The sequence below is a fragment of the Bombyx mandarina genome, chromosome 15, assembly GCF_030267445.1.
Source record: "Bombyx mandarina strain Sakado chromosome 15, ASM3026744v2".
NCBI lineage: Eukaryota > Metazoa > Arthropoda > Insecta > Lepidoptera > Bombycidae > Bombyx > Bombyx mandarina.
The window spans coordinates 9,120,615-9,146,390 of NC_143221.1; the positions used below are offsets into that span (position 1 = coordinate 9,120,615).

General features: G+C 35.7%; 4 protein-coding genes across 10 annotated transcripts; 1 reads left to right on the plus strand and 3 right to left on the minus strand.

The window, feature by feature from the left end:
• Positions 1–1,206: 1,206 nt before the first annotated feature.
• Positions 1,207–4,053, plus strand: RpL8 (ribosomal protein L8). The gene is made up of 6 exons (XM_028181314.2): positions 1,207–1,342; positions 1,482–1,634; positions 2,137–2,293; positions 2,538–2,741; positions 3,149–3,307; positions 3,904–4,053. Exons 2-6 carry the CDS (start codon positions 1,497–1,499, stop codon positions 4,017–4,019), a joined length of 774 nt encoding a protein of 257 aa, XP_028037115.1. The 5' UTR covers positions 1,207–1,342; positions 1,482–1,496; the 3' UTR covers positions 4,020–4,053.
• A 525-nt stretch (positions 4,054–4,578) lies between these two features.
• On the minus strand, positions 4,579–12,048 carry DZIP1 (DAZ interacting zinc finger protein 1). Of its 2 annotated transcripts, none has more exons than XM_028181347.2 (9): positions 11,849–12,048; positions 11,393–11,460; positions 10,476–10,643; positions 9,652–10,404; positions 9,313–9,582; positions 8,853–9,241; positions 8,318–8,468; positions 6,553–7,448; positions 4,579–6,472 (listed from the first exon to the last, which is right to left on the minus strand). In XM_028181347.2, the coding sequence occupies exons 1-9, from the start codon at positions 11,961–11,963 to the stop codon at positions 6,124–6,126; spliced, it is 3,159 nt and encodes a 1,052-aa protein (XP_028037148.2). In that variant the 5' UTR covers positions 11,964–12,048; the 3' UTR covers positions 4,579–6,123. The 2 variants fall into 2 exon arrangements, with proteins under 2 accessions (XP_028037148.2, XP_028037149.2); XM_028181348.2 differs by having other exon boundaries at positions 10,476–10,729; positions 11,849–11,915.
• Positions 12,049–13,142: 1,094 nt separating this feature from the next.
• Positions 13,143–16,435, minus strand: LOC114248189 (cerebral opsin). Of its 3 annotated transcripts, none has more exons than XM_089732926.1 (9): positions 16,390–16,435; positions 16,056–16,222; positions 15,807–15,927; positions 15,601–15,718; positions 15,181–15,394; positions 14,659–14,806; positions 14,465–14,575; positions 14,005–14,171; positions 13,143–13,537 (listed from the first exon to the last, which is right to left on the minus strand). In XM_089732926.1, exons 2-9 carry the CDS (start codon positions 16,193–16,195, stop codon positions 13,411–13,413), a joined length of 1,146 nt encoding a protein of 381 aa, XP_089589052.1. In that variant the 5' UTR covers positions 16,196–16,222; positions 16,390–16,435; the 3' UTR covers positions 13,143–13,410. The 3 variants fall into 3 exon arrangements, with proteins under 3 accessions (XP_089589052.1, XP_089589050.1, XP_089589051.1); XM_089732924.1 differs by having other exon boundaries at positions 16,297–16,435; XM_089732925.1 differs by having other exon boundaries at positions 16,056–16,236; positions 16,297–16,435.
• A 4,095-nt stretch (positions 16,436–20,530) lies between these two features.
• On the minus strand, positions 20,531–25,717 carry LOC114248188 (opsin-1). Of its 4 annotated transcripts, none has more exons than XM_089732932.1 (9): positions 25,421–25,717; positions 23,492–23,657; positions 23,270–23,390; positions 23,068–23,185; positions 22,786–22,999; positions 22,265–22,412; positions 21,821–21,931; positions 21,271–21,437; positions 20,531–21,108 (listed from the first exon to the last, which is right to left on the minus strand). In XM_089732932.1, the coding sequence occupies exons 2-9, from the start codon at positions 23,626–23,628 to the stop codon at positions 20,979–20,981; spliced, it is 1,146 nt and encodes a 381-aa protein (XP_089589058.1). In that variant the 5' UTR covers positions 23,629–23,657; positions 25,421–25,717; the 3' UTR covers positions 20,531–20,978. The 4 variants fall into 4 exon arrangements, with proteins under 4 accessions (XP_089589058.1, XP_028037150.2, XP_089589057.1 ...); XM_028181349.2 differs by lacking the exon at positions 25,421–25,717 and adding an exon at positions 23,838–23,970; XM_089732931.1 differs by lacking the exon at positions 25,421–25,717 and adding an exon at positions 23,753–23,891.
• Positions 25,718–25,776: the final 59 nt, after the last annotated feature.

Sequence of the window (25,776 nt, forward strand, 5' to 3'; positions counted from 1 at the left end):
GGGGCTTAACAGAGGTACATTTTTGTGAGAAAGTTGTAAAAACGAATGCAGTTGTGTATCAAAATACAGTCCTGACGAACCTTGTGGAACCTGTTTCTCATACCATGTTCAATAACAGGCACTGGGTATTCCAACAAGATTCGGCGCCAGCTCATAGAGCGAAGAGCACACAAGACTGGCTGGCGGCGCGTGAAATCGACTTCATCCGGCACGAAGACTGGCCCTCCTCCAGTCCAGATTTGAATCCGTTAGATTACAAGATATGGCAACACTTGGAGGAAAAGGCGTGCTCAAAGTCTCATCCCAATTTGGAGTCACTCAAGACATCCTTGATTAAGGCAGCCGCCGATATTGACATGGACCTCGTTCGTGCTGCGATAGACGACTGGCCGCGCAGATTGAAGGCCTGTATTCAAAATCACGGAGGTCATTTTGAATAAACTTTAGTGTCATAAGAATCTATGTTTTGTTAAGTTCATTTTGGTATATAAATGGTTACATAAATGAATAAACTTGTTTCAATTATTTTACATTAAACATGTGACAGAATTTATGACCTGACTAGGTATATCTATTCTATAACTATTACATATCTAATTCTACGATAGTATAAGTCCAAAAGAAAGATTGGTTGTAACATTAAAATTTCTTGCAACAGGAAATTCGTATCAAGATTTAAAATTTAGTTCTTCAATATCCCAACCCCTGATGACAAAAACTATCCCTGAAACATGTCGGGCTATTTTTTAAACGTCTGGCACATTAAATAAAGGCGACCGAAATGAATACTTTTTATTCGGAAGCAAAAAACAAACTAAAACGTCCTCACGCACGGAGAGCTATGGGCCGACTGAAGCTATTCAGTAACTAAATGCGATTACACCTTCCTAAATGCGTTTCTAATTAGGCTTCTAAATGATTCTGTCAGTCAAAAACCATCCTTGCTACTGAATTCAGTAGACTAACTTACTTAATGCTATTACACTTCACTGAATTCAGTAGCGTCTGAATTCAGCCAAGTGTAATAACCTTATTAGCAAAGATAAAGTGCAGCCAACCTGCTATCTATTCGTAATTGGGTTGATACCCAGTTATGAGATCATACCAGAGGAACCTAAATTTTGAGACAAAAAGGCTTTCTTAATAAAACCTTAGTCTTCAAAAGTCACAATATTATTATTAATTAAATAAAATACAATACTTTTGAAAAGTACGATTTATCGATCTTGTTTTGTAATAACTTAATCGAAATAAGTATCGAAATATCGCATTTTTATATCGATTTCGACACACTATATTTCGCACATCACTATGGTCTTTCAATTTTGACCGTCTGTGAGATGTATGTGGTGAATTTTTGTGTTTCTGAAAATCTTATTAAATCGAAATAAACAGTCATTAAATTTTATAACCGGATATGAAATATATAACGAAAAGCTTAATCCTACGTTGAGTTAATTAGATTTTATAAAATCTTTCAGTGACGGGTCGTAATCATGGGTCGTGTAATACGTGCTCAGCGTAAGGGTGCCGGTTCAGTTTTCGTTTCTCACACGAAGAAGAGGAAAGGCGCTCCTAAACTTCGCTCTTTAGATTACGCTGAACGTCATGGATACATCAAGGGAGTTGTTAAGGTTTGTAAATAATTTTGTTAAAATATAACCAACACATTGTATACACATTCGTTATCACTTTTTATTGCGTGCATATCATTGAATTTTATAATATTACATTAAAAAATTGCTTGTTGACCCTTGATACAACAAAATTGACTAAAACTATCAACACGATTTGTAGCCATTATACTTATATGTATGAAATTCAATAGGTTAAAATGAGATTTCGTAAATGACAATACAAAATAATTACAAATGTGCCGCTTAACACCACCTTCCAATACTGAAATCAAAAATAGACTTAACAAGTCCGAGGAGAGAGAGGTGTGTGGGCCAAGCATTCCTGATCCAGTACAATGAGAAGCTAACTTACAACATTTTATTCAAAGAAATGATTAACTATCTTACTACTCAATCACTGAAGCTGAAATGAAATTTAGTTTTTAGTTTTTTTCTTTATTCTTTGCTTGTTGTTAACACAATAATAATACAAGTAAAATTGCTTACGTGTGATCTCTAGGATATAATCCATGACCCTGGTAGAGGTGCACCTTTGGCTGTTGTACACTTCCGCGATCCATACAAGTTCAAGACAAGGAAAGAGCTCTTCATTGCTCCCGAAGGGCTCTACACAGGCCAATTTGTTTATTGTGGAAAGAAAGCAACTCTTGAAGTTGGTAAGAAGCTAAAGTTTTTAAATTGTTACAAATATCTTGTGCAATTTGCAATGCAACACCATTGTGAATCAGCTGATAGTTACTGCTGATATGCATAATAATGACTACTCATCAACAGATGAGTTATATCACTTGCCAATTTCATTTGGACAGAGTGACAGCTGTGAATATTATTTAAAACAATATTTTCCAGTCTAAAATTCAAATTCTGCTACCTTAACTGTATAATAATAAATAACTACAGGAAATGTGATGCCTGTTGGAGCTATGCCTGAGGGTACCATTGTGTGCAATCTTGAAGAGAAAATGGGTGATAGAGGTCGTCTGGCACGTGCCTCTGGAAACTTCGCCACTGTGATTGGACACAATCCTGATGCTAAGCGTACAAGAGTAAAGCTACCGTCTGGAGCCAAGAAGGTTCTGCCATCAAGCAACAGAGGCATGGTCGGTGAGTAAATGCAAATATAAAGTAAATAATATTACTTTATTGTTTTGCACAGTTTAACATCAGATGGTTAGGACTTTCTTATCAGCAAATTGAAGTCTAAATTTATTTACTCAGTTCAAAAAAAGAAGAAATTCTACCTTTGTATAAATAAGTATGTAAATATGTAATGTATGTAATATGCACTGGAGACAGTCTTATTCTTAAATTAATGTATTCCTATATTTTTAAAATTGTCCTCATGATGTACTGCTCATAAAAAACTAGCTAGGCAAAAGGCAATGATGACTTTCACTTACCTACTCTGAAAAATTATGATTACACAGAGGCTCTTTCTGAGACAGCACATAAATTTACTTATCAAGAACACTACAATAATGTAATTTTTAATGAGTTTAAATTTCACTCAGGTATTGTTGCTGGAGGTGGACGTATTGACAAACCTATTTTGAAAGCTGGAAGGGCATACCACAAGTACAAGGTCAAACGTAACTGCTGGCCATACGTACGTGGTGTTGCCATGAACCCTGTAGAGCATCCTCACGGTGGTGGTAACCATCAACATATAGGTGAGTTGATCATTTCATGAATTGCTATGAAACAATGTGATTATAAGCAAAATAATCTCATTTAGTAATAGGACAGTCTACAATTCATTTATTTCAAAGCAATTGAGAAGTCTTCTTAGCTTAAAGAATAAGATGCGTGGTGTAGTCCCCCTTATCAAGTGATGGGAATATGTTAATGTACAAATCCTGCAATTATTCTGCAAATTTTTCTAGACATTTACTAGATGTTCACTAATAACTTACATGAAGAATAAATAATATTGTTTAATTATGATCAAAGGGCCAAAATTAGTAAATTTGCAAAATTACAATTGGTAAGAAGTATTCTAGCCCTCACAAGTAAACTGCCTATTCACTTCTGCAAAATAGTCATGCTTGCTGGTGTGAAGACTGAGACAATCATTAGGCAATATAATTTGAGACTACAAACTTATGGCACAGGGTTGGAATTCACCTTGTGGTTTCAATAGGCTTTGGTAACCACTTAACATCCTGTGATAAATTTAGATATTATTCTATTAATTGACCTAGGCAGTCTCTCGAGATCTTACCCACATGTATGACAATAAGAACTTAATAAATACAATGTTTTACAGGTAAGGCTTCCACTGTCAAGAGAGGAACATCTGCTGGTCGCAAAGTTGGTCTTATTGCTGCTCGCAGGACCGGAAGGATTCGTGGAGGCAAGACCGATACAAAGAAGGAGACCTAAATTTATTATTAAGTCTATTAAAAATCTGTAAAAATATGCTGTTTTCATTTTATAAATTAGAGACATTTTGTTCCTGTTCCATGTAACACACAAAAGTAAATAAATAAATTCTGTTTTACAGTAGAAAAGTTATCCAAAAAAAAACATTATTCCTGTTTGTATGACTTAGGTCACCAGATAATCTTATTAGGTACTATTTTTGTTCACTCCGTATTTGAAATAAACTTTCCTTCTCAATGTAATGTGCACTGTTCATGTTTTCTTTTCAAACAAGAACTTATTTAACTCTTGTCTTTGGCATATGTCTCATCAACGTCAAGTTTGAATCTTGGACATCATTTTTTACTAATGTGTAGTTTTCATTGTAAGCTTCAACTTTTATCTAAATATTTTAAATTATTAATAATACTTATTTTTAGTATAATATGCCGTGAAAAATACATAATTCCCTGTCCAATAATACGTATTAAATTCATGGCCCACACTCGACTTACGGGTTGGTAAAATTACATATATTTGGTATACAATCGACTGTTTGGTGTAGTGGTAAGTGACATGGTCACTACACAAGGGGGTCGCGGGTTCGAATCCCGCCAAGGGAAGATATTTGTATGATAAATATAAATCTTTTCCAGGGTTATGGATGTATATAAAATAAATGTATGTGTATAATAAAAATCTTACATTTATTTCCGTTATCTGGTACCTGTAACACAAGTTCTTTACGAACTTATGGGACCAGTTAACGTGGCGTGATTGTTAGTAAATATTTATTTATATTTATTTATTTATTACAATGAACTATAAAAGCCTATAAGCAGCAGTATAAAAATTTAAAAAGATATCTACAAAAGCAAAACATTACCATAGTAAGCTACTACTCTGGTAAATTAATGAGTGTACCAAATTTTCGCGCTATTAACGCCTTTTTTTTATGATTGAAGGATTACTGGTGGCTCTGAGGCCTTTCCGGTTTCACCAGGAACTATTAAGGCTAATAAATTTCGCTCGAAGTCTGTCCGCTGTACCAGCTTAATAAACCTGGGTGGTCATATCCACAACATCGTATTTTTCAAAATATACGATTCCTTTTAGAATTGTTTCCATAAATCCACAGACTACAACGAACAACGTACCTACTACTACAGCACAGGTACAATATAAACTGTGATGCAAACATTACAAACAACATATATCGCTACACAACTACACTAATAATCGTACTTGCAAATTATGGGGTCTGCCGAGAATAAACGCGACGCGACGTGGTCGCGGAAAGACTGCTTGGGTGGAATGTCATAAATGCATCCAGGGTGACTCACAGGTACTTGACATTCTTGGCACAGGGTATGAGTTGGCTGAAGAGGGTGATTGGTGTGAGATTTCTATGCTTAATGCGGGAGCAAATATGGGTTGAAATATCCTTTTGAAAGAACACTACTGTGCTTGTCGCTAGGTTAATATCGAGGCGAGTCCGAATGTTGTTGTTCGGAACTTGTCGCCTTAGGTACACCTTAATAGGTGTCCCTCACGCACGATTGTTTCGCAGAAATAAGCAAGATGAACCACCATAATCGAAAGCAATCCATCTGTGCTCGCAGTGTTCCCTACCACCAACAAGGACGCAGACATGGTCAGATTTCATTACTATTTCTTCATCGTAGAAACCGCTAGGTACGTATCTATATAATATGATATACAGTTGACGCAGCTCTAGGACCCTAATCACGAGAGTCCCTGACGTAGTCGGATCACTTAATACGTATAGTTTTATCTCGCAATAGCCGTTTGGCCGTGAACATGTCATTTCTGATCCTCCCGATCCACTCTAAGTACTTTTAGGCATTCCAAGCAGTGCTCTTGCTAGGGCAGGTGTTAACAATTCTTTCAGGCTGAGCCCCTTGAGTATCCCACATGTCATGGTGAAATCAGTGTTTACTGGTAATCAATTAAGAAAAAAAGGAAAAAAAACAAGCATTAGCCTACTTGATCTTAAAGCTACATTTTATTGTAACAAATAATGTAACAGCTTAATGAGCTAGAGCATAGGTGACCAGTAGGTAAGTCCCTACCAAAACACAGGATGTAGGTACATATATAAATATTAAAATGAATCATTTTTAATATTGTTGGTTGTGTTGTTCAAAATATCAGTATTATAAATTTCACAGTCAGTCCTCTTAGAATAAATCTTATTATTTAAAACAGGCATATTGTCGGATTCATCTAAAATTGAACTGCCCAGGCTTGTATTACTGCCGCCGGTACTGGGCGCTCGATTCAGTGTTCCTCCTAAACCAAAAACATCTACTCCACCTATAACACTAGAAGAAGCTATATCACCACGTCGTGCTAGTTGGGACTCAATGGTTTTTTTAAGTTCTGCTATTTTCGGACCTGTACGGGCGTTGACTTGAATTTTTGTTTCAATTTTTGGGGCCTCATTTTCTATGCTGAAAAAAAGTAGGAATCGAATGTTATATTAAAAACAATCGAGAAGCAATACCTAAAAAAATTGTTTTCTTGTGAATACCTAGAAATATCCCATTCGTCATCTTCTAAGTTAGTCAAGCCTAGTTCATATTTTTCATTGTCATTTTTCTCAGTTATACTCTGGGATGGTGAGGCACTCAGTGATTTCATTTGAATAGCGTCCATGTCGAAAATTACTTTTTTCTTGTTCAAAGATGAAGTAGAAGTTGCATTTTTTAAAACACTTTTTGTTTGTTTGGCATTATGTAAATTCTGTTCTGACGATGATTTTTGTAATACGACCGGTATAGATTCTATATCGTCACTGCTGCTATTATCGTATAGTGAAGATTGAGCCTTCTCACTTTTTTTAATCTCAGTAACTAGATTACTTTCAGATTGTTGTAGCAAATTCTGTGCACCGTTTACCAAATTATATTTATTTTTATTCGTAGTCGGTCGATGAGCTGGTGATTTTATTAAACTTTCAATTGATTTAGAGCATTGTTCAACGTTTGTTGAATAATATTTATGACCATTTTTTACAGAATAATCAGAATTCGAACTGGTATCATTCATTTCCATTTGATCTGTATTGAGGCTTTTATTACGTATGTATGATAAATCATTGTGAGCAACTGAAGCATTTAATGCAGCTGGCTTCGTTTGATTATCCTTACTCGGAGACCCTGGAGGTGTTCTCAATAAAGACATGGCACGTTTTGTCACTGCGTTTGTTTCTTTATGTTTAGCTCTGTTATTCATTTCTCCATTTTTCATCAAAGACAAAGCCTTCGATTTTACACCAGAAATAACAGAAGTAATTGCGGAAAGAGGATTTTTTGAGTTACTGGCTGAAATATAACTGCTTGTTTGCTTATAATCTTCTTTAGACATCGTATTATTGTCTAAAAAAGCTAAAACTGAATGCCTGATTTTCTCATAATCTGGATATTCCTAAAATAATAAAAACGCTTCATTGAGTATGATAGTCGGCTGTAATAATTGTTCACTAGGTCGTAAATCTTTATCTACCCTGGAGATTTTATGATGTACAAGTCATCTCGTAATAGAGACAAGGTGCTTTACAACTTTTTAAATTAAAACTCAGTCATGCTTTTGAAAGCGGACGAGGATACGGCCTTTTGCTGGTAAGTAGTAACGGCGCTCATGAACATCAACACAGATGTGTCGTTACCATTTAGGGCTCTTTCTTTGAAAGACATGTCATAGCGTTCAAGAAACACCGTAGAGGAAAGTTTATTCTAGAAGTGAATCGTCCACCGCAAAAAACGCGATTCGTGACATCGGAATTATCAAAAATCCGAACGACTCCCTTCGGTATGTTATCAAACGTAACAACTACACACGAGGGCGGACCTGCGTTTTATAAAAAGTAGACGGCCTCATGTTCGACAACATCCGACTAAGTGGTTACCAGTGTGCTTAGTGCAGTTTTTTAACTTCTCGATCGTGTAAAAGTTAACTCAAATTTGTATAGAGTTGGAACAGCGCACCTAGCGGCAGACGATGGGAAGAGAAGAACTCTAAAAACTCGCACTAAGTACACTGCACACATAGATATCACAACATAAACGCTGCTATCTACCATAAGACAGAAATAGACAGGGTGTGAATACTGAAATGTTCTGTGGAGGTCATATAGGTTATAGTTAATAGGTATTATACACACATACATACGCTTAGAAATTTTGGGTTCTCTCATTGTTTTTGGACGACATCGTAAAACTTATGTTCTTAAACGGTCTTTTACCTTATAAGCAAGAAATCATGGAAGGAGAGACTTTTCTATACTAGACCCTTACCTTTGCTTTTATTTCTTGCTTCTGAAGTAATTGCATTTTTTGTTTCTGGAATACATTTCTTGGTAATCTGCTCGACAGTGGATCTACTCCAGCTGATATAAGTCTGCTATTGACTTCTTCTGTAATCTTTGCCCGTAGTACTTTCAAAGGACTGTAATATGATAAAAACAATGTAGGTTTTTTATATACCGAGAAAAATGAATGATCATCATTTAGTACATCATCATCATTACTGTAATCATCATTTATTATAGACATGCGGGGGTTTCATAGTCGATAAATTTGTAATTCAGAAATAATGATAGACTTAAGTATTTATTATAGAAAACTCATTTACTACGACAATAGTATCCTGTGTTTAAACGAAACTGTGCTAAATATCACCCCAATCCGTTGTCCTTTTTAAATAAATGCGTAAAAACGTGCAAACTTTTATATTTATAATTTTAGTATTCATTTTGAATAGTAATAAGGTAATGTTAGAACTTAAATTTTTATTTTCATGTTTAATGTTGAAAACATTTGACATTTTTACCTTCCCGGTAGGATACCCTGTTGGTTATCATCTTGCATGTCTGCAGGTTGAGAGGGGTTCATCTTCTTGGTTTTATTATTTCTTTTGTTTGATCTTTGTTTTTTGTCAATTTTAATTTTCGCATTATTTACCGCAATTTTGTTGTTTTTATTCTTTGCTGTCGTCGTGCTGATTTCTTTACCGTTTGATTTCATTACAGTGTTTTCCACTTTCTCAATACTTGAAATTTCGGAAGAACTAGAACTAATTGAACCAATATTTAAGAGCTCTTGTGCTTTTCGATGAAGAGTTTCCAATGTTTGACGATCTCCAAATTTATTGATTTTATTTGGTAAATGTTTAAATTTGCTTCGATCTTCGGTTTTAGCTGTAACTGATGACTGAACAACCTGAAATCCAATAATATATAATTTTATAACAAAAACATTTGATTACGGTGAAATTTCATAACTGTGCTTACATCTGTCTTTTCAATCATAGGAAAGCTTTTCATATTTTCATTACATCTTTCCGCCATACTTTGTTCTAATAAACTTTGTAATTGCTTAGCTCTTTCTCTTTCCGCTTCTGCTAAAGCTCGAGATTCCTTTGCGTCTTTTGCTACCTCGTTTAATTTTTGAATTAATGCTTCATATTGTTTAGACTGAGTTTCTGCTCGTTTTGACCAAAACGAAACCTGTTCTTCAGCTTCCTTCTCTTTTTCAATAGTTTGTTTTTGTGCAATGGCTCTCTGAAATTGAGCATTTAATATTATTTGCTGTTCGAGGTGTTAATTATGCAAATACATTAAAATACTCACCGATTCATTTAATTCTTTTTTTAATGTTAAGATCTCACTATCTTGTCGAGCTACTTTTATTTGTAGTTGTTCAATGATTTTCGGGTCTTTTTCATCTGATTTATTTTGACCATCATTTTGTTTCATTAAGTGTATAGTTTCCATTATTTGAGTTTTTAAATCATTCAACTCCTTATCATACTTTTGTCTTTCGCCAGTTTTCCATTCTTCGATTTTACTTAAAATATATTCGTCGTTACTGGTGGAGACCTCAGCATCTTTCATCGACTTTTCTTCTTTTTTATGTTCCTTGACACTCTCTGAATTGTTTATTTCAGTAGGCTTCATGACGGAAGGAAGTAAATTCATTTTCTGTGTTTCAGCTATTCCTGCCTCCATTTCTTTCAATTTATTTTTCAGTTCAATAATTTCTTTGGTCAATATGCTATTTACATTATTATTTAAAACTCCATTTTCGTCATCACGCTGTGGTGCGTCGACTAAATTCGAATGACGCCTATTAATATGACTTTGTAAGTAAAGTTGATTTAGGAAGACTTTATCGCAGTATTTACATTTATTACACTCCGGTATATCCGCCTTAGAAGTAGACGGAAGTATGTCTGCTCGAGTTGTTAGTGTCTTTAGAATCATAGATGCTATATTATCATGACCATAAGCAAGAGGTGCTTGATAAGGATATCGTGTTTTCTTCTTCATTTTTTTTATTTCATTTTCTTTTTCCTGTAAAGCCTTTTTTGTTGCACTAAGTTCCTAAACAAATAGATTTAACTTAAAAACATTTTAAAGAACGCTAGTTAGTGGTACGGTATTTTTTTACAAACCTGAGCCAATGAACTTATTTCTTGTCGTAAGACGTAAACACTACGGTCGAGATAATGTCGACAGAATTGCTGATACTCTACTGTCAGTTGTGCCAGCCGGAACATCTTCAATACGCCTTCATCGAGTATGCGTACATCAAATTCAGATTCCAACACGCAGTCTAAAATCTAAATCCGCGATAAAAACAATCTTGGTAGTATTCTGCTATATATACTGCTGGTAACGACTGTTGTGAGATGTTGGTGCCACCGCCCTGTTAAGCAGTTACGCGTTCCCATTTGAAAACCAAGATATTAAATATCTAATTCATTTTAAGCATACCCCATGACTCAAGGTGTGTAGCAACATTTATGTCGGTGCATCTTTCTATGGGATTCCGTTAACATAAAATTACCAGGTAGTAGGTTAAATTGTCGGCAACAAATGCTAAAGCTAGGTACCTAGTTGCCTTGTTTCGTGTTAGGCTTAGACTTTCGTTAAGGCTTAAAGGTAGTAAGTAGGTAACTGGCGGTAAGACCTCTTCTCAGTTTACTAGTGGTAGGACCTCTTCTGAGTTACTGGTGGTAGGACCTCTTCTGAGTCCGCGCGGACAGGTACCACCGCCCTGCCTATTTCTGCAGTGAAGCAGTAATGCGTTTCGATCTGAAGGGTAGGGCAGCCGTTGTAACAATACTGAGATCTTAGTACTTATATCTCAAGGTGGGTGGTGCAATTACGTTGTAGATGTCTATGGGCTCCGGTAACCACTTAACACCAGGTGGGCTGTGAGCTCGTCCACCCATTTAAGCAATAAAAAAACATAAAAAGTACTCTTAGTAGAACAGGTAGTATCTTCTGATAAATAGAATTATACTTCATCGAAACTTCAAATGAAGTACTCTTTATTTTTACTTCATTTGAAGTTTTCGCTACTTACGTCGTTAATATATTGTTCAATAAGCGCAAATTTTCTTTCCCTTATCAGACTATCGACATCAATTAATTCTGAAAATAATAATAATTCGTTACATTACATCTATATATAAATCGTTTAAGAGATCCGTTTTTGAAAAAGGATTGGTAGTTTGGAAAATTTTATAATAAATGGTAATCTTATAGAAAAACAATTATGCAGCTTTTCAAAGTGAAAGTTTTCAAAGTAGAAAAGAAAATGAGGCGGAGGTTATTTATCACAACGAAAGTATGAACATTTTATCTGGACGTTATCTAGCCATAACGTTTTCTGACGATAAGGTTTTGCACCAGTAATAACACAGAATTTTTAAGAGTAATGCAAAATTACCAGGGCTGTGAAACCCGAATCGACTGATTAATCAACACAATTTTTAGAAAAAATAGATCAAAAACATAAAAAAATTGTTTTGGTACCTACTTATTTTATTCCAGTCAATATGAACCCTTGGTCTGTGCGTATTGAACGCGAATCCGGATTCTTCAGCTAACTTCGGAAATTGATGGTAGAGCTCATAAGATGTTTTACAAGTCATTTTATTTTAAATGTTTTATTTCCAATTAAATTTTTCGTAACTGTAAATATTTTGAATACTATTCTATGAAACTTATAAATTTACTCATCTGTTGACAATACCTACAGTTGCTAAGTAACGCACGCTTATACATCAACAATCACATAAATATTGTTCATGGCAACTGTTGTTTTATTCATTTTATTAACTTTCTATAAAAGCCTGTGTACTAATTAATAAAAATAATTATCTATATCAGAGATTCCGAATCTTTTCAGAACTGCAGTTTCCAAGAAAAAATCCTATGGTCGTTGGTTAATTTAATATTATATGAAATGATAAAATATTGCTGGATTTCGTTTAACATATCAATGACATGCCGTTAAATTGATTGCATGTACTATGTCTTCTTCGGTATAAAGTTAAATAGAAGTAGCTGATATTTTGGGGGTCTTGACTCTTGACACAGAGTTAGGAGCAGTACTTACTACACACGAAACCGGACCTGTGCTCTGTATAGCACAAGTCTTTGTCCAGACGTAAAGTGTCAGTATATCATGCATCCCCATGCTACCTGTGTAGCAATTTATGCTATTGATCGAAGCTTGAAAAACGAGAGCGAGTACCGAACTTTGTGTAACGACAACGATAATGATCATAGAGCAGTAATCATCAACCACTGCTGAATACTGTAAGCTGGTAACTTCGACAGAAGCTCTCTATGCCAGACACTCGAGGCTTACAATGAGAACCTGGTATTTGCTGTCTAAATTCTCAGCCCAAGGGCGAGTGAAGTACACAAAATGTTCAGCAGCACTAACAAGGACGTACTTATGACTGAACTCATTCTGTTGGGTGCTGATCAGCTCGTAACCTTCATAGTGCCCCAGGAGCTGAGTATTAAGATATTAATCTTTGAAAGCAAAGAAAATATACGTGACTTTAAACTGATTCGTATTAAATGTTTAATGCACCATTGCAGAATTGTTGATCGGTCTCTGTGTAGATACTTCGTTGATGGTTTTTTCTTGTATTATTTTTAGTTTAATTTAATTCAATTGTTGTAAATCATAGTTATTTAATATGTTGTGATTGCCTAAAAATTAAACCTAATTCTCATTACTATTTAAATGCCCGCTGTTCACTTTTTGCCAACCCACCAAAACAAGAAAATAAGGTAATAAAAATAAAAACACTATATTTACGTGGTTGAATTCCACATTGCTTTATTTAGATTAATTATGATATAATTCATTTTTCCATTACACACAGCCATGTCGAAGTGAATAAATCAATTAATTTTAAATTTAGGAGGAGCAGCCTCATCTTAACATTATATAATAACATGCACAATATGAATTTGTTGACTTGAAGCATTTATGTTATATCGTTAAATAATACGAACAGTATATACAAAAAGATTTTAAGCTAATTTAAATGTGACATAAAAACGAAGTAGGTAGACGTCTTATGCTGTCGGTTTCTCTTCCATGACAGTAGTGCCCGAAGCTACAGAGCTGGCCTCATCAGTAGTCGTTGAGTGGCATTGAAGCACTGGGAATCTTTTGTACAGAGCAGCTTGGTATTTAGGGTGGCTAAAAATAATAAATGACGTAGAACAAATCACATGGTCTTCTGGTCCCAAACTGGGATCCCTGTGCTGTGGAATACTGATATACATACTATATGCGTTTAAATATAAACGTTAAAATATGATCCATACAAAAATTACGTATTGAATTGTCAAGCCTGATGGGGTCATTGATATTTATTTTACGAAATTTTCTGGTAGAAATCGCTATATAATGAAAAAGTATTATGCCCACTTGCATGAAACTTTCACATCCTAATAGTAGATATGCGAATGTCTGTTGGCGTGTGATTACGAAATTCGAACAAATAAAATTGTGCGTGTTCAATTGTTTATCCTCAATATTTATTTATGTATGTAATTTATGAGTCACTACTTTTTTTAGTTACAAATTTTAATGAATTATCTTCTTCTAACATTTCAAACATAACTTTTTTCCAGAAGGGTTAATTAAAAAATAGTCCGACTGACCTGATACCATATACAATCGGATTATATACAGCATTAGCTTTGGCAAAGAGTGAGCCCCAGATAGTAGCCAAAGGACTGATCGGAGCGCTTTCCAATATTCCTGTGTAGTTGATGACTAAGTAAGGTGTCCAGGCCATGAACCACAGGGAAATTGTCATAAGTGCCACCTGCAACATGTTATTAAATTAATCTGATATATTTTTTTCCTACCTATTCGCTGGTAGCCTACGAAGCTATTCAAGTTACGGAAGCTATTCAAGCTACGCCCGGACGGGTAGGTGAGCTCACGGGCTCAACCTGAGAAAATACGCTAACACTAGCTCTAGTAAGACCAGTGCTTCGCAGAATCTACCACCGGATTGGATTCGCGACCCACTGAAAAGATCCGGTGAGAAACTCAGTGGACAATCCGATTTAACATGAATGAATTTTCATTGAAATTTAAGAAAATACCACGTACCTTAGCTAGCTTACATTCAGTGCTAGTGTTAGCAGCTTCTGACGATCTAAGAGATGCCACGTTCATTTTCTTCGCTTGTTCCCTCATTGCTTTTTCGTGAGCAGACACAGCCTAGTCGCAAAAGGTAAATAATAAAAAATAAAAAATTGGGCTACTATATAGTTAAGATTACTATACACGCCAAGAATACAAACCTGTACAATGTAGTAATAAGAGTAGACGATCAGAAGCAACGGGGCAAAGTAAACAAAAACGGAATAGACAACGATGTAGCTTCGGCTAAACCAATCTTTGGTCAGGTAGTCAGTACCGCATGCAGTCATATTACCTTCAGGTACGTATCTGTTGGAAAACATGAGAATAATAAATATAATAATAGGTAAGTAATTGAAAAACAAAAAAAAAACACTAAAACGCAACGCGATCCAAAAAAAATTTCTTTTAAAAAATCCTGTTTTTTTTTATTGTCCCTGTAGGCAGACGAGCATACGGCCCACCTGATGGTGAGTGGTTACCGTCGCCCATGGACTTGAGCAATGCCAGGGGTAGAGACAAGCCGCTGCCTACAGCTAAAATTTGATGCTACCGCTGATTTTGATCGGTGTTCAGCTTGTAGTACTCGTATATTTCGGTTGTGTTCGTTGATGTTATAATCGTTGATAGTATAAATTAGTAGAAGAAAAACAGTAATTCTAGTGTCTCCAAGGTTATCTTACCTGTTCCAACCGAAGAAAGGTGCCACTGTCCATGCCAACGAGAAGGCCCAGATTCCGAGAATTCGTAGAAGAGCTCCGTTGTTTGTCATTGGTTTTGCCGCAATTCCCTTCACAATAACATTATAGCGGTCGAAAGCGATCATTGTCATCGTCCAAATTGAAGCACACCCAAATAGCGATCCAGCGCAACCGTATAGCTCACACGCGAATGGTCCTAAAATATTTTAAATAACAAAAGCTAAATCTTTCAACAGAGTTTATTCTTAATAATCTATTTAAGCGGTACGCAGAGGTTTGGCTCTGCCCCTGGCATTGCTGAAGTCCATGGGCGACGGTAAACAATCACCATCAGGTGGGGCGTATGCTGTCTGCCTACAAAGGCAATAAAAAATAAATAAATAAAATAACTAGAATACTGACCGAAAACCCAAGTTTCATTGTAACAATTAATTACCATAGCTGGAGACATGGCACACATCATTAGGAAATCAGAAAATGCTAAGTTCACTACGAGTAAGTTCGATGGTGTTTTCAGATTCTGAAACATGGATTTATAAAAACTTTAGTGTGGCTGATGAAAAATTATAAATTAATTAAATGTAGGTACGTAATATTTGGTACTTTACCTTTGTTGTCATGAAGATGTAAATGACCATACCGTTGCCCATCATTGAAATGAAACCGAGGACTCCAATGGTAAAACCCAATAGCGCATGCCATAAGGGATTCATGGGCGGAAATTGATACCTAAAAATATTATTGGTACATTATAAAATTCTTACTTTAATTTTGATTTCACTTTAAGTTCGTATTTTACTTTCAACTGCAATAAGCAAAACATCAGAAATTTTTAAGATTTAAATAAAAGTACGAACCAGTAAGCGTCGATCAAATGTAACATTTCTGGCGAAACTCTGTCCACCACGGTTTGGTTGGAGTTTCCAAATGCTGCCACTTGGCTACTCCATGACTGTAGGGCTGCGAAGCCTGGACCGGCGTCCATAGATATCGACATCTCTACTTGTTTCACGAAAGGTAAATTCTGAAATACAATTACTATTTAATGAACATTAGCATTAAAAATCAACGTGCGAATGACCGCTGATGACAATTTACTTGAAGGGGGATGAAGCTTGTGTTGAGAATGGTTATTACAAAATACTGAAGAAAATCGTTTAACGAACTACTCCAGTCTTTATTGTAGCTAACCAATCTCGTGGTGCGTGGCGTGGCAGGATTGCCGAGGCAGTGGAGGCTACTCGGCGTTTAGAGACTTGCCTCACCTTTTATACTTCACAAGAAGTATTTAGCCAACGTCACCAAAATCAATATTCATAATTAGATCAGATGTAAGTGTCTTAAAAGGTGAAATAATTAGCTACTTAAGTTAAGCTAAGAATAGGAAAGTAGGGAGAGGCTTCACTTATTTGGTAAAGGCGGTGTTCTTTATTTAATAAGTTTATAAGATATACGAATACATATTACGGACATCTACATGTGTTTTTATCTATTAGTGTAGTTGAACTGACTAGCTCTATACCCTTCTGATGTTAAGTGATTGATTTGAGAGATTGAATCCTTAGTTGTATTAAATAGCGGGTGCTTCGTTCTTCAAACCAATAAGTATGATGCTGGCAAGAATTGCCAGACCGCCATATCTGTTCAGAGTAGTACGCCTTACCTTCGAAAAATAGGAGTATAGTTTTCGGGTTTTTGTGTATTGTGTGGCGATATTCTTTCATATTTGAAGTCATTCATGAACACGTTAACTAGGTACGTATTTACTAAAGAAAATTGGTATTTGGGTTCAGGATTTCAATCTGACGTCATTTGACATAAAGACAAGACGCAGCGCATCTTGCCTATCAAAAGAGCGTACAATTTAAGTGTATAATCTATGCGTACAATAGATGTGATTAAAATTAAAACTATACTTTTAAACATTTATTTATTTATTATCTGTATTTAGCATAATAAACTTAAAAGAGGGTTTTTAACACTACCTACTTTTTTCCTACCAGTAAAGAAAAAAAATATATATATTTTATGATGGTGCCTTAAAGGTTTTTCTAAGTAAGCACTTTCATAATATTTTTTATTATGATTAATTACTATTAGTTCGTTTACTAAAAAATGAACAATTTTATTTCAGCGGCTCACTCATAGACTAATGAAACACGTTAGTTAGCAAAAAGTCATTCAAGATTATTTTATTAAAGTTATAGAATAAAATATTTATGTTCGGTAAATATTCGGATACCCCTACACAGTGCACGCGAAGCACCGATGTGCGATGTTGCGTGAACAACATCATAGACATATTAGTGGACAGTTTTACCAGTTCGATTTTTAGGTTGAGTACTTAAAAAATAATGTTACAGGAAATCGTTTACTATACATATTACAATTTCTCATTGTCTTAAATAGAAGGTTTTTTTTTATTGCTTAGATGGGTGGACGAGCTCACAGCCCACCTGGTGTTAAGTGGTTACTGGAGCCCATAGACATCTACAACGTAAATGCGGCATCCATCTTGAGATATCAGTTCTAAGATCTCAGTATAGTTACAACGGCTGCCCCACCCTTCAAACCGAAACGCATTACTGTTTCACGGTAGAAATAGACAGGGCGGTGGTACCAACCCACGCGGACTCACAAGAGGTCCTACCACCAGTAAAGGTACTATCACAAGGTGTGAGACCGCCATCTATAATTTACTTTCCCCTCTACTATTTCATTACATCCTCGTAGTATTCTCAACTTGTTTTCTATTTCGTCCTGTACTGCTCACCTTATTGAATAGTACTGGTTGGGTGTTGTCCTTTAGTCGAACACGTTGGTATCATCCTGCTACCTATATCTGTCATGAATAAAACTTCCGCACAAGTCGGAGCGTTGATTACCTGTTTTTAAAGTGCAACTGGTTGGGTCTTCCACCTGAAGAAGCCCTTTGAAGACTGCTTTCGCAAAATTGGTGGCGGGATTAATGCTGTGATATCTATAGACTTCGGTAACTGCTTAACATCTGTAGACCCGTAGGCGCATCTGCCTATCTACTCTAACTAGTGGTCCCGCAGTAGTCGAAATTCGACTATAATTAATTGAAATTATATATTTCAACATTATTATGGTCCTATTGTTACAGATTTCGCCAAGACCACACTATAGACAAATACTCGTAATATTAAAGGTAAACAATACTAACCTATTCTAAATTTGACTACAGACTTTAAGCAATAACAAAAGTTTGACAATAAACAAAGAGTATATGTGTGTGTGTGTGTCAAACACATGGTAGTGTGTGTAATGTTTTCTTTATTGATTTAATGCATCTTTTATGCATTATTTAAAAAAAATATTAGCATTGTGCACTTCTTCTCTATATTCTTTATAAGTGTGGGAAATTTCATACTCCTCCGTCCGCGCAATTTTCGTAAAAAGGGATACATAGTTTTTGCTTCACGTATTAATATATAGATAATAATAAAAATAAAAACCTACAGTCATTTAACAAAAAACCCGTTAAAGACGGTTTTGAGGAAAATGTTAATTTACAGCTTACATCAGAATGCATCGTTTTTTTCCAATGCTATTTATCATTTAATTAAAATTTAGATGGAGTTTGTCGTGCGTTTCGTGCCTAGAAATCGTGCTATTTTTGTAAACGACAATCGTCTTTAAATTATCGTATCATAATATAATAATATGTTGCAACGAGATTTATGGCTTGTTTTCTGATTATGCCAAAAATGGCATCATATGTTTTTTCTAAGTATTACTAAACGTATCGATAGCCCACGCCCAAACGTAGCCCAATGATGAAAAGCCCTTTACAACCTCAAGTGTATCTTTGCTTTCCATTTCAGACTGTTCATAATCCCCCCCCATAAGTCCACGCTGTCATCTACGCAGCAATGAAGGCGAATGAAATGCTCGTTGTATCTTCCGTACTTTTTGTGCTAACAGTAAAGATAGAACAAAGCGATCTTGTGGTTGCGTTGGCACCTTAGATATTTTAATAGGCTAATAGCAAAATGAAGCTATGTATTCAGGATTAACTGATTTAGTTCAAATCGAAGAAACAAAAACTGTTATTAAAAAACGTAAAATAATCTTTGAAATGTCGAACTGCAAAGTAGTGCACATTTTTAAATTTTATTAATTGCTTTAGTAAGCAGATGAGCATACACCCCACCCGATACCGTCGCTCATAGACGTCAGAAATGCCAGTCTCAGCCAAGACGGTGCCTAACACACTTTTAGAAGAGACAACATTGTGAATCTTGCCAGTACTGCTAAGCAATGAACGCAGATAGGCGGGGAGAAATTTAAGAGTAGCATTTCCATTTCAATCTGGAGTTCGACTGTACATTTTCACCAATAAAAAATGTACTAACCGTTCGCACTAAGTTTGCCCCCTGGCAATATGGCTTCAACCGAGGGGTAGTATCAGCAAAAAAAAAACTTTATTTAAATATATTTTTATTATTGTTTTTGTTCATTTACAATTTTTCATGTTAATTCGCTTGAAGATTAGGAAATTGTAATATTTACAAAAATCATGTGGCAATTTAATTAGCCATTCGTCATTTCAGAATCTAATATACTATTTTTCATAAAATATTAAATAAAGATATTTCATAAAATTTCCTTACTAAATCTTATTTTCAAAAAAATAATTATTTAATAATCTAATACCTATTGACAAAAAACACGTGGCATTTTAATTTTTCTCCTACCTACGCCGAAAGTTCGGTTTTCGTCCCGCTGTACAGGCAAGAAAGTGTGACTTTTCCTCCCTGGGTACTGACAAGTGCGCATGCGCGTTAGTGTCTACGTCTGCTCTCACGCACCTAAGCTTCTCCGCCATTGTTGTGCTCGGATAATTTGCAATATTGTGTTTAGTGTAAAAGTGAAATAAACAAAAGGCAATAAAATTTAAAAGTGAAGTATTAAACAAATATGAGTTCATCAGACAGTTCTTATTCAATTAGTAGTAGTTTATTTAAAAATAAAAAAATAGTTAAATTGTTTTTTATGAGTATGGCCGCCAGCCTACCCCCTGCCAGGGCTTCGCCCCTGGACCCCGGCTCGGTACTCCACGAGGTTTCGACCTGGTAGGAGAAAAATAGTATGTGCACTGCGGGAAAAAGTAGGACATCTCATCCCGCAATTTTACACACGGGAGGAAATGTCCAACTTTTCTCTCTTCAAAATTTTAATTTTTCGGAAGTTTTTGAGTACTAATGACATATTTACTATCTTTCCTTATCAATAGATACAATAGACAGATAAGTAAAAAAAATGTAGTCAAGCATCAACGAGATGTTTCAATTCAATTAAAACTCAGTTATGTGGTCAACATCCATCTTATTTTTTATTTAACGGTCATTTTGATCCAGGTTACATAGCCATTTCGTAGTATACAGCGTAGAACTTAACTCTACGAGGAACAGACTCTTGGGAAGGGTTTCGGTTTAACGGCATATATTTTAATCATTACCTTTTTTTTTCTATTTTTAATACCGCCACCGTAAAGTTGAGGCAATTATAAGATATAAGAAAAGTGTGCACTATTCAACTCAAAAACAAAGCGTGGACTCAAAATACGCAGAATGTTTTCAGAAGCTTTACTGAATATTTTGTAACAAGTTCACGCTCTGTGTCTGAGCTTACATCTTTTTACAAACGTAAAACATTTCATATAAAAATAAAGAACATCGCTCTAGCATATCCATGTGTCCGTATAAGAGAATCGCGTCGTCTATGTCTGTGTGATTGAGTGGATTGTAAAATTTTCACGCGGCCGGCTTCTCCTCCGAGACAGCTGTGGCGCCCGAAGCCACGGAGCCGCCATCGTCCGGAGGTGCTGATTGGCATTGTAATGAAGGGAACCTTGCATACAACGCTGCTTGGTATTTGGGATGACTGTAAGAATAGCACACGTTTAATGATCAAATCAATATATATATATATATGATGGAAATATAGTTTAATGTTTCATTTTGGAAAATATACCAATGTAATCATTAACATGTTTATGTTTTTCATTATTATTTGATTCATTTCAAAAGAGATACAAAAACAAACCTGATGCCATAAACAATCGGATTATACACAGCGTTAGCTTTGGCAAAGAGCGATCCCCAAATGGTGGCCAGAGGACTGATCGGGGCGCTTTCAAACACCCCTGTATAATTTATAACCAAATAAGGTGTCCAAGCCATGAACCACAGGGAAATTGTCATCAATGCCACCTGAAAATTTTTAAGTCATTATAATATACGAATTTTTGACAGTTTATGTATATATTATAAATATATAATTACTAACAATCACGCCACGTTAACTGATCCCGTGCTAAGTTCGTAAAGAACTTCTGTTACAGGTACCAGATAACGGAAATAAATGTAAGATTTTATTATACACATACATATATATATAATATACCAAAACCCTTGAAAAGACATTTTATATTTATCATACAAATATCTGCCCTTGGCGGGATTCGAACCCGCGACCCCCTTGTGTAGTGACCATGTCACTTACCACTACACCAGACGGCCGTTAAATCTTTGTTGTTGTTTAAGTTTTATGTGTGACTATAAAGCACCTACACTGTGTCGTGTAATTACAGTACCTTGGCGAGTTTGCATTCAGCGCTAGTGTTGGCTGCTTCAGATGATCTGAGGGAGGCGACGTTCATTTTTTTCGCTTGTTCCCTCATTGCTTTTTCGTGGGCAGCTACGGCCTGTAATGTTAAATTATTTTTGTCTGGACGTTTAATTGATTGTACAATTATCAAAGCGCCAGAACATGCTATTTTACGGTCCTGCACGGGGGTTACCATTGCGCTGCATCTTTTCTCAGCGAAGTAGTCATTAGAAAGTTTCGAAAGTAGCCGTTGTTTCAGTAGAAGACGTTCTATTCATTTGATGATTTGATTTACCAGGTTTAAGACTAGACGTCAGTTTTCACGCTAAGGTGTTTACAGGCTCAGCTAACCATATAACATCTGACAGACAGTAATATTAATTGCCCATCTCAGACAATAAATCATATGCTGAAGAATAGTGAAACAAACCTGCACAATGAAGAAGTACGAATATATGATGAGAAGAAGTGGGGCGAAGTAAACAAAAACGGAGTAAATAAGAATGTAACTGCGGCTAAACCAATCTTTAGACAGATAGTCAGTACCGCATGCAGTCATGTTTCCTTCAGGCACATATCTGTAAAAACAAAATATTTTTGTTGCACATGCATTTTACGCATTGAGGCAGCAGGCTCAAGGCAAATTTAAAAAAGTCTTTTGAGCTGAGCGATATATACATATTATCAGTAATGCGTTTCGGTTTGAAGGGCGGGGCAACCGCTGTAACTATACTTGAGGCCTTAGAGATTATATCTCAAGGTGGGTGGCGCATTTACATCGTATATGTCTATGGGCTCCAGTAACCACTTAACACCAGGTGTGCTGTGAGCTCGTCCACCCATATAAGCAATAGAAGAAAAAAAATATTATATATTTTGTATTTCATGGGCACTTCTGTGGTCTATTGAATTGCAATTAATTCTGAAGTACCTCAAGATCAGTTTACGCACCTATTCCAGCCAAAGAAGGGTGCAAGAGTCCAAGCTAGCGAAAATGCCCAAATTCCAAGAATGCGTAGAAGAGCGCCGTTGTTCGTCATTGGTTTTGCCGCAATGCCCTTCACAATAACATTATAGCGGTCGAAAGCAATCATTGTCATCGTCCAAATCGAGGCACACCCAAATAATGAACCGGCACAAGCATATAGCTCGCATGCAAAAGGTCCTAAAAGGAGATGATGTTTAATAAATTTATTTAAAAACAAAAACTCTATTCGCAACATTTTTACTAACCGAAAACCCAAGTTTCATTGTAACAGTTAACGACCATCGCTGGAGACATAGCACACATCATGAGGAAGTCTGAGAATGCCAAATTCACTACGAGAAGGTTTGATGGTGTTTTAAGGCTCTGGAAAATAGTACATTTCATGAGGTAAAATCGATCTACCGACGTAAAGTTTCGGCATTTTAAAAGTTATTTATTTTCACAAACCTTTGTTGACATGAAAATGTAAATGACCATTCCGTTACCCGAAATTGATATGAAGCCAAGAACTCCGATTGTGAAGCCTAATAGGGCGTGCCATAGTGGGTTCATAGGTGGAAATTGGTACCTGAAATGAAATCGTTGAAAAATTATCACTTTAGTTTACGAATTGTTATTGCAATACAACATTGAATGATATTTAAAATAAAATATGAATTAACAACAAACCAATGAGGATCGACCATGTGTAGCATATCAGGTGGTACTTTATCGACCACGGTTTGGTTAGCGGCTCCGTAGGCAGCCACTTGACCACCCCACGCCTGGAGAGCTGCCATTCCTGGTCCAGGATCCAAGGAAATCATTTTCGCACTATTAAAGTTGACTACGTAACCTGAATGATTAAAGTGAAATTTTAGGAAATAGTAATCTAAATTCAATTACTTCCAATTCAATTAAAATAAAAATAACTTGTCATTTTTTGCTCACAAAGAAGGAATGTGAACTTTAATTATGTATTGAAATGGGTATAAAATACTGAAGGAAATCATTAAATGAACTTCAGATTAATTACAGTAAACCGATCTCGTGGTGCGAAGTGTGGCAGGATTGCCGAGGCCGTGGAGGCTACTCGTCTTTACTAGTACGGCTCTGTTTTATATACCTAACGAGGATTAATGTTGCGTTGCAGGAAAATCAATATTCATAATAAGATATACGATGTCTTAGAAGGTGAATACATTATTAACTTGAGGGTGAATTTTACAGGTTTGGATTTAAAATTGAAAATGATAATAATAATGTAATTATACATAAGAAAGATGTATTTTCGATTATGTTTAAGTTAAATAATTATTAAGACACGTTAATGGAATAAAAAAAAACGAGAGTATGTACATTTTATTATTCCAAATTTAAATTGGGAGACATTTCAAATACCTAATTACAACAAGGAAAAACTTTACCTATATTCTAATGTCTAAAATTATCCGTCCTAGACATAAAATAACCTAAGTTTATGTGCCGCCGTTATGGCACGATTGATATTTGCAAATTTATTTAAAGCTGTAAGTACAGCTCTGTATTACTGAGGTAATGTAGTTATGCGACTTCAAAGAAGCAGGTTTATGCGGCTAACAAGATTAAATATATTTTTTTTATTGCTTAGATGTGTGGACGAGCTCACAGCCCACCTGGTGTTAAGTGGTTACTGGAGCCCATAGACATCTACAACGTAAATGCGCCACCCACCTCGATATAAGTTCTAAGGTCTCAGTATAGTTACAACGGCTACCCCACCCTTCGAACCGAAACGCATTACTGCTTCACGGCGGAAATAGGCGGGGTGGTGGTACCTACCCGTGCGGAATCACAAGAGGTCCTACCACCAGTGATTACGCAAATTATAATTTTGCGGGTTTGGTTTTTATTACACGATGTTATTCCTTCACCGTGGAAGTCAATCGTAAACATTTGTTAAGTACGTATTTCATTAGAAAAATTGGTACCCGCCTGCGGGATTCGAACACCGGTGCATCGCTACATACGAATGCACCGGACGTCTTCTTATCCTTTAGGCCACGATGACTTGCAAATGTCTTCGGTAGTACATACATTATTCGATACAAAAACTGCAATTAATTGTTTAAAACAAACTAGGTGTGTCCCGTGGCCCGCGGCTCTATTTTAAATGAAATTTAGAATGAATAATGTAAACGTATTTACGGGATGGTTAGTGTGCTTGTACTAAGCAGATGCGCGCTAGGTGTAACAACACAGTAGTAATTATTTACAAATGCTTTTATTAGGTACAACAACTTTCAGTAGTAATGTCCGAAGCAGAGTTCATTGTTCATCCACAGCTCATTTTTAGAAATAATTCTAGGATGAACTCCTTAGCAAAGTATTTCTGAAAGTTATATTCAGACGAGTTTTGAAAATAATATATAGTTTTATGTGGGAGGCGACGCACTCTTTCATAGTGTCAGCACTGGCTTTTCTCTTATTAATATCGACATATTTCTTTTTCTTGCTCTTCATCCCTAATTTTACTAGTAAGATAAGGCTTGCTGTAAGCCTACTAGGATGGCTCGAGCACCCATTACTACTGAGACTTCCACAACATGAAGCAATAAAAAAATATTTAAAAATATTAACCATTCAACCCTTCAAACCAGGATGATTGGTTTGCACAAGAAATATACAAGATGGCATGGCGGCTTATATTAATTTTATTACAGCATTCGGTGTTATTGCTTCACTATTAAACTTTGTTCAAGAGCACAGTGGAGGAATATACTTCAAATACAGGAACATTATCATTTGTAGAAATCGAACTTGCTATTAGATATCATCGAGACTCATAGCTGCTCACTCACTCTTCGCCGTTTTACTTATGTTATAAATAGATAAAACATTGATTCAAACCAACAAAGCTTTAAACAAATAGTAGGTAAGCAAAAAAATCTGTGAGAAAAAAAATACATTATAAATTTTACCATAAACTTATTATT